The sequence below is a fragment of the Eschrichtius robustus genome, chromosome 3 (genome assembly GCF_028021215.1).
Source record: "Eschrichtius robustus isolate mEscRob2 chromosome 3, mEscRob2.pri, whole genome shotgun sequence".
NCBI classification, from domain to species: Eukaryota; Metazoa; Chordata; class Mammalia; order Artiodactyla; family Eschrichtiidae; genus Eschrichtius; species Eschrichtius robustus.
The window spans coordinates 22390423-22405006 of NC_090826.1; the positions used below are offsets into that span (position 1 = coordinate 22390423).

Genomic DNA, 14584 nt, shown 5'->3' on the forward strand with positions numbered 1-14584 from the left:
GCTGACATTTAAGCTGAGACTTGAGAGTGAAATGTCAGTGCAACAAAAGAACATTGACCATATACACATACATTTAAAAAAATTTTTTTCCCAACCCTAAATGACCAAGTCAGGGCATCCTGGACATAGCCGCCCACCCCCACCCCATATTACCCATCTTATTGATGCTAGTAGTCCAGGAAAGGGAAAGCTTCCTTTGGATGCTTAATAATAACAACTTTAGGATTGGAATCGTGAGGTGGGGATGGACGTCACGCGTAATTCTCATAGATCCGAGAGCCGAAATCTAAGCTTCTGCCCCTCTGTTCTAGCTTTTCTCCTATCTCCTCCATTATTTTTCTCCAGTCCTTTGACCCTGGAGCCCTTGCTAGGGGTTGGCTACGAATAGGCCCGCCTGTCGGTCAGGATTCGCTGAAAACTACAGGAACCCCGCCTCTCCCTCTCGTGATTCGCTACTCCCAGGTTCATCCTGCCTCTCCAGCGAAACGATTGGCGGCTCGACCTGCAGCGCCGTTAGCTCCTGCGAAGAAGCTGCACCTCCGGTCACTGGAGGGGTGCTGTACTGACAGCAATGGCAGCCACGGCATTGGCGGCGCGGACGCGGTTCGGCGTGTGGAGCGTCTGGGCCATGCAGGGCCGGGGCTTCGGCTCGGAATCGGTACGTCGGCGGCGGTGCCTGTTGCCCCAGCCCTGAGCGTAGATCCCGTCTCTGCCGCCCTCACCTTTACCAATACCCCCGTCGCTCTCCGCAGGCAGACAATCTCGGCTCCAGTGCGGGCGCGGTCCGGGACGCCGGTGGAGCCTTCGGGAAAAAAGAGCAGGCCGAAGAGGAGCGATACTTCCGGTGAGGCCCACGGGACCCCGAATCCAGCCCTAGATCTCTCACGGCCTTCCAGTCCTTCAACTGTCAGTCGCCCCACCCATCCCTCCCTGGCGTCCTGGGGCGCCCCATCCCCCAGTAGAACTCCCGGCCCCTGAACCCATTACACCCAACACTTGAGGACCCGACTGTCGCCACCTGTAGGGCGCTTCCCGTGCGCTGCCGAATCCCAAGGCCTCCACACCCAAGCCGTTTCCACCTGCGGGTCTTCAGAACTCGCCAACCACCGCTCATCTGTTCCTGAATCATTTACCATCCCCACCCGTGGAGTTTACCCCGCATCATGCCAAACGCCCCCCAGATTCCTCCCAGAGTGTCTAGATCCGACGGTTCCAATACATGCAGACCCCCTGAGCCTGACTCCCTCGGCCCTCACCCACCCATCACCCCAGGCCTTAGCTTTGCTAGCCCCACGTGGATGGATTCCCTGACTCCTCAGACCCTCTCAGCCATTTCTAGACCCACCACCACCACCTCTCCAACTGGCCTGAGCGAGTGGGTCGTACGAGCATTTAGCAGCTGCTTATGGCTGGAACCCCGTCCCCCACTCCTCGGAGACTTGGCCTGCTCCACCCAGCCCAGCTTTTAGGAGTATGGCGTGGGCTGGGCCTACCTATCCTGTTTACCAACCTCGAGTTATCTTACAGTGACTTCTATCCACAGTGAGGAGCAGCGTGGAACTAATCTAGCTTCTGCTTCTCCTTGACCTATCTTTTCTCTTCCACCCTCTCTTGCTCACTCTTAAGAATTACCACCATGGCACCTGCCGTACCAGAGAGACAAGGTGCAGCCCTTAGAGACCATCTAATTGGCCTCCTGCATTGTACAGTTATGGAAAACAGAGGCCCATACGTGGCCGAACCAACATTTGAATCATCCCTTCTTGAGACCTAAACTTGGACTGCCAAGTACTGCGAGAGACCGCTTCTTTTTTTTTTTCCCTTCATTTTGGCCTTTACAGTGGGTCTTGCAGTTCTCAGGTAAAGAAAGCCCTAGATTAACTGGGATAGGACACATATATTTGTCCTTTAACTATGCCCCTTCGTATATCCCACCCCCACCTTTTGCTCTTTTTCCCCCCCAAAAGGGATTCTGTTCTCTGGGTTGTTCCTCTAATAAGTCCCCCAGTTAGGGACTTAAGTCGTACCTCTCTGGAGTTTTCTACTGAATCTGAAAGGAATCCATCATTAGCGGTGGAATTTCAGGCACTAGCACCAGGAAAATGGAATCATTTTGGTTATCTCCTAAAAATGATACACCTTAAGATGGAGTATTCTTAAGATGGGGCTTGAGAGGGTAGAAGAGGATGACCAGCCAGACTCCCATGGGATTGGGACTCCTGTTCTTTGCCTTAGGTATTTCAGATTATGCTTAGAGATCTCTTTGGGGCGAAGGATTGGGATTAAACCAAGAGCCCCTGTGTCCTTGCAGAGCTCGTGCTAAAGAACAGCTGGCAGCCTTGAAGAAACACCATGAAAATGAGATCTCTCATCACGTGAAGGAGATTGAGCACCTGCAGAAAGAAATTGAGCGGCACAAGCAGTCGATCAAGAAACTAAAACATGATGATGATTAAGTGCACACAGTTCCCTATAGCATGGCTACCTGTTATTGCCCACTTCTATTAAACCAGACATAGTTCTGGTTTAATTAATATCTATCTGTATGCTTCCAACAAATTATAATAAATTGTCATCAGTGAACTGTGTCTAATGCCTTCTGTCTGAAGAGGGGTAGGGGGATACACTACTGAACCACTAAAGTGAATCAGACAGGGTACCAGCAGTAGGGAACTTGGAGACAAAGCACAGTGTGATAAGTGCTGTGCAACATGGGGGGACCAATGTGACACGGAGAATGGAAAGGCCCCTTTCGCCGTCGGACACTAGTCAAGAGGTGTTCAGAGAAAGCTTCTTAAGGAATAAACCTCAATCCAAAGCGTAAGGTCAAGAGCAGCCTGGAAAACAGGAGTGATTGCTTAAAAAGGTGTAATTCAGGGCACCAACAATAATCACACCATTTTGCATTTATAAAATGGAGTAAACAGCTCTTCATATGAACTAGTTATCCTTGTTCTAATTATCCTTGTGCAGGTTGAGAAGGCTGGAATTAGAAATCATGTGTTGCCTTGGCATCCAGGTGTTTTGACTCCTAATCAAATCTGTTAACAGCCCAGAATCAGAATTATTTCTTAGGTTATATTTTGCTTTGCCGAGTATGCTCTTGATTCAAATTAGACTTTAAGGCCTTGTTTAGCTAAATTATTATACAAACTACTTGTGTAATTCGTCCAGACAAAAAACAAAACAAAACATCAAGTGACCTATGGGCCATTGGCAAGACATTTTCAATTCTCCAGCTCAGTAGATCATTTGCCCCAGAACTGTGATGAGTCTTTTGTTGTAAGACCCTATTAACACAAAAGCCTTTAGGGCCATTGAGTGATAACAGCTTGGATAAGTCATTGACCCCGCCCTTGCAGACCAGACACAATGGCTGTTTCCAAAACTTGTCCATGATGCTGCTGATGAAAAGTTTATTTATGGTACTCTTGAGGTATGAGTGCTGAGATTCTAGTGGCCAGCAACAAAATGACCTCAAAGATGAAGTGCAAGAAATGGTTATATTAAGTCATATACCTTTTTTAAAATTTTAGAACACTACAAAATTTGAAAAGTTTAAAAATTGGTTGAGGAACAAGTAATATCTTGCATTTTGCATTTTTGTGACCAAAGAAAGGCATACAAAATCTCTTAAGTTTGGGGATTCCCTGGCAGTCTAGTGGTTAGGACTCCCTGCTTTCACTGCCGTGGGCCCAGGTTCGATCCCTGATGGGAGAACTAAGATCCCGCAAGCGACGTGGCCAAAAACAAAACAAAACAAAACAAAACTCTTAAGTTTGAAGATGACAGTGTTTTCATGACTTACAATCAATAATTTCCTTATTGGGAATGATATTCCTGAGTTGATTCCTCAATAGCAGTGTACCATCTGCTCTTGTCCTATATTTTAAATAAAAATCAGTCTAATGATGATTGAATCAAACAAGCAAAAAGTTGGAACTTTAAAGTGAAAATGAGGAATCGTGAGTTTGAATTCTTAAAAAGGTTAAATGAATTTTTGGAGCAGCCTAATTTAAGACTACCTGAGCTTTATGAGACTTCCCTGGTGGTCCAGTTGGTAAGACTGCACTCCCAGTGCAGGGACCTGGGTTCGATCCTTGATCGGGGAACACATCCCATATGCATGCCGCAACTAAGAGTCCTCATGCCACAACGAACATCCCGCATGCCGCAACTAAGACCCGGCGAAACCTAAATAAAAAATTTTTTTTAAACTGGGACTTCCTGGTGGCACAGTGGTTAAGAATCTGCCTGTCAATGCAGGGGACACGGGTTCAATCCCTGGTCCAGGAAGAGCCCACATGCCGCGGAGCAACTAAGCCCATGCACCACAACTACTGAGCCTGCGCTCTAGGGCCCGCATGCCACAACTACTGAGCCAGCGAGCCACAACTACGCACTTTATAATTGTTTGCTCATTAAATCTCATGATATTTCTGGTAAATAGGTTCATACCATTAGCTTAATTTTATAACCAAAGTAACAGAAGCAGGGAATAGTGAATAACTTTCTCAAGGTCACACAACCAGGTTTGTGCTGAGCAAGGATTTTACTTCAGAACTCCTGCTCCCACAGTCTTGAGTTGCAGTTCCAGTGTAGCGGTTCAGCTGCCTGTTAGCTACCTCCTCACTGTGGGACAGGCTGGGGGTGGTGGGGCATGCCTGGACAATTGGGGATGACCCTGGGTTATTCCACTATTCTTGAATATGCATTGCTGCATATCCTATGTATTCCATTTTCAGATTTCTAAAACGTATTCATTAAAAATTATATTTAGGGGACTTCCCTGGTGGCTCAGCGGTTAAGAATCCGCCTGCCAATGCAGGGGACACGGGTTCGATCCCTGGTCCGGGAAGATCCCACGTGCCACACAGCAACTAAGCCCGTGCGCCACAACTACTGAGCCTGCGCTCTGGAGCCCATGAGCCACAACTACTGAGCCTGCGTGCCACAGTTACTGAAGCCCGCGTGCCTAGAGCCTGTACTCTGCAACAAGAGAAGCCACCTCAATGAGAAGCCCATGCACTACAACGAAGAGTAGCCCCCACTCGCTGCAACTAGAGAAAGCCCGAGCGCAGCAACGGAGACCCAAAGCAGCCAAAAATAAATAAATTTAAAAAAAAAAAAGACTGAGGGACAGCATCCGAAAAAGCCTGGCATTGAGAGAGACCCTTGGTTCCTGGGGAATTGACAATACTTCAGCCTTTCTATCTGCAGCCTGGAGGGAGCAATGGGGGAGGAGGAGGTAGTGTGGTAAGTTCTATGAATCTTCCCAGGGCTGATTTGGCCGTTTGTAAGCTGAATCAGTCACCGTTTCCTACTTCTTAGTCCTTCCTTCCTCCTTCCTTCTTTCCATCCTCTCTCCCTCCTTTGCTCCTTTCCCTCTTCTTTTTAGGTGCAGTCCTTTATTAGAGCAGAAAACTCCTAAGCCACTTGTACCCTACTTGCAGGAACTGGAAACATTGGAAAGGAACAAAAAGCTTCTGAGCAGGCAAAGGAACAAAGAAGTACAAGATGTACGCCAGCACTTCACACGCTGGTGCCACCCGACACAACCTCTCAATTAGCAGATGCCACAGGTACCTCCTTGCTCATCATTCTTTTTATTAGCTTGAGGTAAAATTCACATAACATAAAATGAATCATTAACCATTTAAAGTGTAAAATTCAGTGGCATTTAGTATCTTCACAATGTTGTGCAAACATTGCCTCTATTTAGTTTGAGACATTTTCATCACCCCAAAAGGAAATTCCATACCCATTAAGCTGTCACTCTCCATTTACCCCTCCACCCAGCCCCTGGCAACCACTAGTCTGATTTCTGTCTCCATAGACTTGACTTGCCTGTTCTGAATGTCACATGCAAATGGAATCATACAATATGTGACATTTTGTGTCTAGCTTCTTTCACTTAGAATAAGGTTTTCAAGGTTCATCCACGTAGCATGTTTTAGTACTTCACTCCATTTTTTAAATGGCAGAATAATATTCCATTGTATGGATATACCACACTTTTGACTATCCATTCATCAATTGATAGACATTTGGCTTGTTTCCACCTTTTGGCTGTTGTGAATAGTGCTGCTAAAAACATTCCTGTATGAGTATTTGTTTGGACACCTGTTTTCAATTCTTTTGGATACATACCTAGGAGTGAAATTGCTGGGTCATAGGGTAATTCTATGTTTAACTTAGTGAGGAACTGCCAAATTGTTTTTCCACAGTGGCATTTTGCATCCCCACCAGCAATGTACAGAGTTTCAGTTTCTCCACATCCTCACTAACACTTGTTATATCTGACTTTTTGACTCTAGCTATCCTAGTGTGTGTAAAGTGGTAGCTCATTGTGGTTTTGATTTGCATTTTCCTGATGACTAATGATATTGGCCAATAGGCCGTTTGTATATCTTCTTTGAATAAACACCCATTCAAGTCCTTTGCCTATTTTGAATTGGATTGTCTTCTTGTTGTTGAGTTTCCAGAATTCTTTATTTTATTTATTTTTTATATAGATTTTATTTATTTATTTATTTATTTATTGGCTGCATTGGGTCTTCCGTTGCTGTGCACAGGCTGTCTCTAGTTGCGGCGGGCGGGGACTACTCTTCGTTGCGGTGCAAGGGCTTCTCATTGCAGTGACTTCTCTTGTTGCAGAGCACAGGCTCTAGGCACGCAGCCTTCAGTAGTTGTGGCACATGGGCTTCATTAGTTGTGACTCACGGGCTCTAGAGCGCAGGCTCAGTAGTTGTGGCACACAGGCTTAGTTGATCCGTGGCATGTGGGATCTTCCCGGACCAAGGCTCAAACCCGTGTCCCCTGCATTGGCAAGCGGATTTTTAACCACTGCGCCACCAGGGAAGCCCCCAGAATTCCTTATATACTCTGGATACTAGATATATAATTCACAAAAATTTTCTCCCATTCTGTGATTTTAGATGAGGTCCTGAGAGTGGGACCCTCATGACGGGATTAGTGCCCTTATAAGAAGAGACACCAGAGAGCTTGCTTGCTCACTCTCTGCCATCTGTGGACACAGGGAGAAGACAGCCATTTGCAAGCCAGGAAGAGAGCTCTCCCCGGTACATGAACATGCTGGCACCTTATCTTGGACTTCCAGGCTCCAGAACTGTGACAAAATTAATTTCGTTTTTTTAAGCTACCCAATCTATGATATTTTGTTATGGCAGCCCGGCCTAAGGAAGGCATCAATAACATTCACAGAAATAAACTTCTAAAAGTTTTTACAATTAGCATCAAGAGAAATGTATTTGTTCATAGCCTTTGACTCATGAATTTGCTTCTAGAAATTTAACCTGGGGAACTAATCAGGAATACAATGCAATATTTTGTATGTAAGAGTTTTATCTCATTTTGATATAAAGTAGTGAAAAATGTCCAGCAATAGGTATTAATGAACAAATTATATGACACATGAACATTCTGCAACCATTAAAAATTATGTTTAAGGGGAATTCCTTGGTGGTCCAGTGGTTAGGGCTTCACACTTTCACTGCCATGGCCCGGGTTCAACTCCTGGTCAGGAAACAGATCCCGCAAGCCCCGCAACGTGGTCAAAAAAAAGAAAGAACGAAAGAAAGAAATGTTTAAGGACACTAATTTGAAAAGATATATGCACCTCTATGTTCATTGCAGCATTGTTTACAATAGCCAAGATATGGAAACAACCTCAGTGCCCGTCAATGGATGAACAAATAAAGATGTTGTATAAATATACAATGGAATACCATAAAAAAAGAAGAAATCTTGTTATTTGCAACAACATGGGTGGACATTGAGGGTATTATGCTAAGTGAAATAAGTCAGATGGAGAAAGACAAATACCATATTATTTCACTTATATGTGGAATATTAAAAAACAAAAATAAATGAACAAACAAAACAAAAACAAACACATAGAGAACAGATTGGTGGTTACCAGAGGGGAAACAGGGTGGAGGAAGGGCCAAATGGGTAAAGGGGGTCAACTGTATGGTGACAGATGGAAACTACACTTTTGGTGGTGAGCATGCTATGGTGTATGCAGAAGTCAAATTATAATGTTGTATGCATGAAACATAATGTTATAAACCAATTTTACCTCAATTAAAAAAAAAAAAAGAGGGACTTCCCTGGTGGTGCAGTGGTTGAGAATCCACCTGCTAATGCAGGGGACACAGGTTCGAGACCTGGTCCAGGAAGATCCCACATGCCACGAGCAACAAAGCCTGTGTGCCACAACTACTGAGCCCGCGTGCCACAACTACTGAAGCCTGCGTGCCTAGAGCCTGTGCTCCGCAACAAGAGAAGCCACCACAATGAGAAGCCCTCGCACCACAACAAAGAGTAGCCCCCGCTCGCCACAACTAAAGAAAGCGCACACGCAGCAATGAAGCCCCAACACACCCAAAAATAAGTAAATAAATAAATTTATTTTAAAAAATTACTAAAAACATGACCTATCAGTAAAATCACATTATGAATTTTTTAAAAATTAAGGAATATTTAATATTTTGAAAATTATCACGAAATGTAGTAAGTGGAAAAAGCAGGCTACACAACCATACATAATTTATATACTGTAAATATAAGCATAGGTTAAAGAATAAATATATAATAGTAATATATTATATTATATATAATAAATAAATATACACAAAAAAATAAAAGCCAACATGTTAACATTGATTCTCTCTTGGTAGTAGGATTAGAATTTTGAAGGGATTTCCCCCACCACCCCCGCTCTTCAAAAGGATCTTTTTTTTTTTTAAGTTACAAACGTAATACATCTTGGCTTTTAAACAATTATTAAATAAGTGTAGTGTATTACGTCTTATAATTTCTCTATTATCTCTTTATCTCAGAGGTAACTGGACCCTAACAGTTTGTTGCAAACTGCACATCCTTCCAGACTTTTGTTGCCTCTATGTAATCACGAACATATCTATGACATCATTCTAAATGTATCACTGTGCAACTTGGTTTTTTGTTTCTTTGTTTTAACCTAACATTAAATCCAGCACACCTGGGCTTTCCTGCTGGCGCACTGGTTGAGAATCCGCCTGCCCGTGCAAGGGACACGGTTCGTGCCCTGGTCCGGGAAGATTCCACGTGCTGCGGAGCAACTAAGCCCATGCGCCACAACTACTGAGCCTGCGCTCTAGAGCCCACAAGCCACAACTACTGAGCCTGCGTGCTGCAACTACTGAAGCCTGCGCCCCTAGAGCCCGTGCTCCTACAACAAGAGAAGCCATTGCAATGAGAAGCTCGCGCACTGCAATGAAGAGTAGTCCCCGCTCGCCCGCCGCAACTAGAGAAAGCCTGCGTGCAGCAACGAAGACCCAACACAGCCCAAAAAAATAATTAATTAATTAATTAAAGAAATAGAAAAAAAATTTTTTAAAGCATATTTATAAAAAAAAAAAAATCCAGCACACCTTTTCATTTCACGTAGAGCACCTACAACAGAGCACGTAGAGCTGTCTCCTTCTGCTTCTTTGTTGCGTTATGTTCCCTTGTGTGGAAGAATCTGTTTATTACTTTAACCAGTCCTTTCTGATGAGCATTTTGGTCGCTTCCAGTTTTACACTTTTACAATAGAACAAACAGGAGTAATACCAGGTTAGGGTAGAAAGCCTGAAAAACATTTTTTAAAAAAGGAGGGGTGGAGGAATATCATTTCGGGTTATTCCTTTTGTATCTTTATACTTTTCTGTATTTTCCAATCTTCTGCAATAATGTGTGTCACATAATTTGGAAGGGAAAAACATGAACTAAAACCAAAAGTTCATTAGAAGAAGAAAAGGAAAGAGGGAAAAAAGAAATGGAAAGCGAATGGGGTAGTCCCCGCCCCCTCCCACAGGGGCGGTATCGGGCAGAGGGAGGGGCGGGCCGCCGCAGTCCTCACCAATCAGAGCCCGGTTGATAAGCAGAGCGAGGAGAATTTGGAGACACCCCCCCGCTCAGCAATCAGCCTGGGGGTTTAGCTTCCCTAACCAGCCTGGAAACCAGCCTGGGCCTATCCTGAGTGCCGCTGCGGGCTGCTATTGGCTGCCAGATAAACCCCGCCCACCTTCCTGCTCATTGGCCGCCGTGGTTTTCATAAGAGAAGCCTGTTGCTGAGCGAAAAGAAGTAAGAGCTGCTGCTTTTGCTACGGAGAGACCTTTAGGCTGCAAATGTACTGGGCGCCCTTGGGTCAAAAAAGCAACATTACTAACCAACGTTTATTCAGTACCCGCTAACTGCCAGGCTTCGTGATCCAAATTTTTTAATTTAATGGTGATAACCACCTTTCTTGAACACCCAACAACCTACCAGTCACTGAGCTAGGTACTTTAAAATAAGAACAACAGTAACAATTTAAATGATAATTACAGTTTACTGAACACTTAATCTGCATCAAGCCTTGTTAAGGGATTTGTATGTATCAGCTCTCATCCTCACAATAGTCCCTGTGAAGGTAAACGTTATTGCCCCATTTTACATAACGGGAAGCAAGTTCAGAGAGGTGAAGTGACTTGCCCAGGTTCACACAGCTATAAACTATAAGAATTGGACCCTTCAACTCTGATATCCTGCTCCCAAGTACAACTTTTTTTGGGTGGGGGGGTAACGAAAGGCTTTTGAGGGTAGGAAGAGGTGGAACAGGTTGGTGGCAAGGCCCTGGGGCATTGCTCCAGTGACAGGCCTCAGGGTGATTGAGAATGGGATATCTGGAGCCTCTAGGCCTGGAGGAAAGGGGGAAAGAGGGTGAGCAAAACACCAGAGCAAAAACACTTCTTTCTGGAAATGTGAGGCTCCTGGCGCAGTCTGTTGTGGTGCAGGTGGCCCTGGACTGGGGGCCCGGACCCCAAGGTTCTAAATACTGCTCTGTGGCCAACTTCCTGGGGAACCTTGGGCAAATGCCTTCTCTCTAGACCCCAGGATTCCTGCCTGTAAGATGAGAGTAAGCCAAAACAAGGGGAAGTGTTTCCGGGCTGGGGGTCTTTGGGGAGTCTGGTTCCTGGTGGCAGCAGGGGAATCCTCAGCAACCACACAGCCTTTACTTAGCTGTTGCCTGACCTCTTTTCAGGACCTGACGATTCGGTGAACTGAAAAACCACCTTTTTCCCCAGCCCGTTCTGAGCTATAGCGGAGTCCTGCCTGCAGGGTTCGCTGAGGGCTCACAGCCGACAAAACCAAACTGGAGCTCGTCGGGTTTTTTGTTTTACTTATTAAGAGGGGTGAACTTTTTGAAACCTTTTTGAAGATTTCTGTCCTCAGGATACAGTCGATGAACCCGAATTATATGTATTGCCCAACATCAGTTCTTTCCACAGTGGCTCTGGAGGGTTAGAGCTAATTTCAATTCCTTTGTTTTCCAGATGAGGAAACAGATTCCAAGAGATGAAAAAAAATTCACTTTTGGGTCACATAGCTAAAACCTAGCACCCTAGTTGCCTGACTCCTGGGCAGTGCTCTTAGAAGGAGAGAGTTGGCTCTGTTTTCAAGAGTCTGTGGCTGTTGTGCCCCCTAATGCACAACTCCTGGGTACAGTTTCAATTTTGGTTGTATAGCTTGACAGCTCAGGACCTGTCAGCCAGAAGGACCTCCCTCAGCACCTAGCCAAATGCCTGCTTAATGAGTAATTAAATGAATGAATGTATGAATAAGCCACAGAGGTTGAGTCTGCTTTGGTTTTATCAAATAAACCAGCTGGAGTTGGGTTTCTTTCCTGAAATTCCCCCAAGGCAGAAATTATATTCTGAGATGGGAGGGGAGCGCGTGGCAAAACAATAAGAGCTCAGAAAATTACATCTGGACTGGTAAATCATAGCCCCAGATCTGGTCAGGGTACAAGAATATTCTACTATAGTAAAGTGATCCCAGAATTGGGGATTAGAAAATTAATTTAGGAAGAATAAATACAGAACAGATGAGAATCCCATTAGGGTTAAAATCTGCGAGAGGGTCTGAAGCTAAAGAAACCTCAGAAACATTTCAAATCCAACCTAGATGTATCTTCAGGACTGGAATGTGATTGAGGAATAAAAAAAGCTTTGGCCAATCAGTGGCCTCAACACAGCTGATGCAAGAGTGGAGAGTATGGCAACAGGAGGTGGATCTTTCCGAGCCAAAAATACAAGGCATGGGGGAGGGGAGGAACAAACCCAGGCAATGTCACCTGGCCATGTCCTCCTGGGCTGAAAGCTTCACCGCTGGACTTCCAGAGCCCAGCACAGTGCCTGGTACACACTAGATGGTCAATAAATGTTTAGTGAATGAAAGAGAGGGAAGAAGCCGGAGCCCTAACCAGCAGTTTTGCTCTGAGTGGAGTTAGTTCAGGGATTCATCTTTTCACTGGCTGCTTTTGCTCAGATTCTAAATGCCCTAGCCACCTTCAGATGATAATTTGGCTTTTCATGGAGGCTGTCCTATAAAGAGGGATGTACTGCCCCATCAATTATAGGCCACTTGACAATTATGTTTCTCACTCCCAATTAATATATTGGAATTCTGCTTTATGCATCAGTTCCTTGTGCCAGCCTGCTTCTTACATATTCAGGTCTTTCTCTCATCAGTGGTGCAGTGAGTTTCTGCTTTGGAGTCATCCCTGACTAGGTTTGAATCCTTACTCAACATATTACTAAGTCGTCTGAACTTTGTCAACACACCTCTTTAGCTTCAGTATCCTCATCTGTCAAATGGGGCCATAATGCCTACTTCATGAGATTGTGGTGAGAGTTACATGAGATAACAGATGTATTCTGGACTGTTGTTGGAGCTCAGTAAATGGTAGTATCTGCATCCCTTCTGAGCTTTCCTTCCAAGGAGTTTGGGTCACAAAATCTCATCCAATTGAGAATATCAGTATCTCTTGCTTTTCACAAATTCACTAGCTTTGTAAGTGAAGCCTTGGGAATGATTTAGTCGCATCCTTGAAGGTTCTGAAGGGTCATTCTACAAAGGAGAGCAACTCATATTCATTAATTCAAAAGTATTTCCTGAGGACTCACTACATGCTAGTGGGGGATAGAGAGACACAGTTCCTGCCTTAAAGGAGTTCTGACACAGTCTGGTGCAGTCAAAAGAAGACATTGTATGACCTTGACACAAAGTTTTACTTTTCTGAACTCGAGTTTCCTCACTTTGCAAAAGTGGTCAATAATATATTCCATTGTTAGTTGGAGAAAAGGGGTAAGACATTCAGACACCATAACAAGGATGCATCAAATTTGAAGGCCAGTGGTACAAAAAGGTAGAAACAATGTGCTGAGGAGTTGAACAGTGGGAGAGATTATTTTCAGCTGAGCTAAAGAAGCAATACTTTCTATAGGAAGTAGGATTTTGAAGCCTTCATTCAGGCCACAGTTACCAATAAAGGCATTGATTGCTGGGTTGGAGTTCAGTGGCCAGAGCTTTGCAGAGAAAGGCTTGAAGATCAAACAAGGAACGTGAAGGTGGCCAGTGATAGGGCTAGAAAGGTAAATTGAGGCAGATCTTGGCAGATATTGAATGTCAATCTAGAGGTTTGACCTTTATTCTGTGGCCGATGAAATACCAGTAAAGCTGATCTAAACATTGACATTACAGAGTAGATTTTGAAAATAAAAGCTGAATCTGACATATTGGGGTGGGGGGTGATTTCGAGGGGAATTCAATTCAAAGGAAGATTTAGTCAACAAGAACATGTTATTGGCAGGACATTGTGCTAGGTGGCATAGGGCAGAAGACAAAGATGTTAAGATGTGGACCCTGTCCTCAAGAAACTTATAATCAAAAGGGTCAGATAAGACATGTACACAGAAAAATACAACCCAAGGTAGACTGTGATAAGTGTTATAATAGAACCCCAGCCCAAGTGCCTGAGCTCATCAGAGGGTGAGATTAATTTACTTCTCCCAAGAGACTGGAGGCAGATGACCAAGTCAGAGGGTCATCTTTGGAATCCTAAGCCTAGACCCAGCAAGTCTCAGAGGGGATGTCGGAGGTCATCCAGTCCACTTTCGCTCCTGTCGGGATTCTCTGTCCCAAGTAAACAGTAACTTTAAATCTGAAACAAAAAGTGGAGCTCTGAAGAAAAACTGTGAAGAGGCTGTGGGAAGGGAAAAGAAGAAGACGAATTCAGCTTTGAGGTGCTGAGGTGCTGGTAGAAGCGACTTACTTCCAAATGGAGAGTTGAAGGCCAGGAAATGGATGAGATCAGGGAGGGAGAGTGTGCCTGGAGAGAGGAAAGATGAAAACAGTAACTAGGGGAACACCCACGTTCCAGGAGGTGGGAGGAGAAAGAGGAGTCAGAGAAGGAGTGGCCAGAGAGAGGTGAGAAAAAAAAAACAGTACAATACCTTGTCACAAAGTTTTTAGAAGAGGGGGATGGAAGACAGGGTGGGAGGCCCCAAGGGAGCAGAAGAGGGGAAACTGCAGCAACAGGGACTGAGGTTAGACCTGCGGTTGCCATGGACATTTCAATGAATGAAGGCTTTTCCAGAGACTCCACAAATAAGCTGGATTCCCTGGGTCTGGTACATTTTAAGATGGAGCCTTCCCGGAGGCCAGAGGAACCGGGCTGTGTGCTCTGATCTCCAAAGATCTGGCGGTCAGCTC

At 44.8% G+C, this 14584-nt stretch overlaps 1 protein-coding gene across 1 annotated transcript; it reads left to right on the plus strand.

The window, feature by feature from the left end:
• Positions 1–507: 507 nt before the first annotated feature.
• On the plus strand, positions 508–2583 carry ATP5IF1 (ATP synthase inhibitory factor subunit 1). Its single transcript, XM_068537829.1, has 3 exons — positions 508–658; positions 753–844; positions 2312–2583. The coding sequence occupies exons 1-3, from the start codon at positions 572–574 to the stop codon at positions 2454–2456; spliced, it is 324 nt and encodes a 107-aa protein (XP_068393930.1). The 5' UTR covers positions 508–571; the 3' UTR covers positions 2457–2583.
• Positions 2584–14584: the final 12001 nt, after the last annotated feature.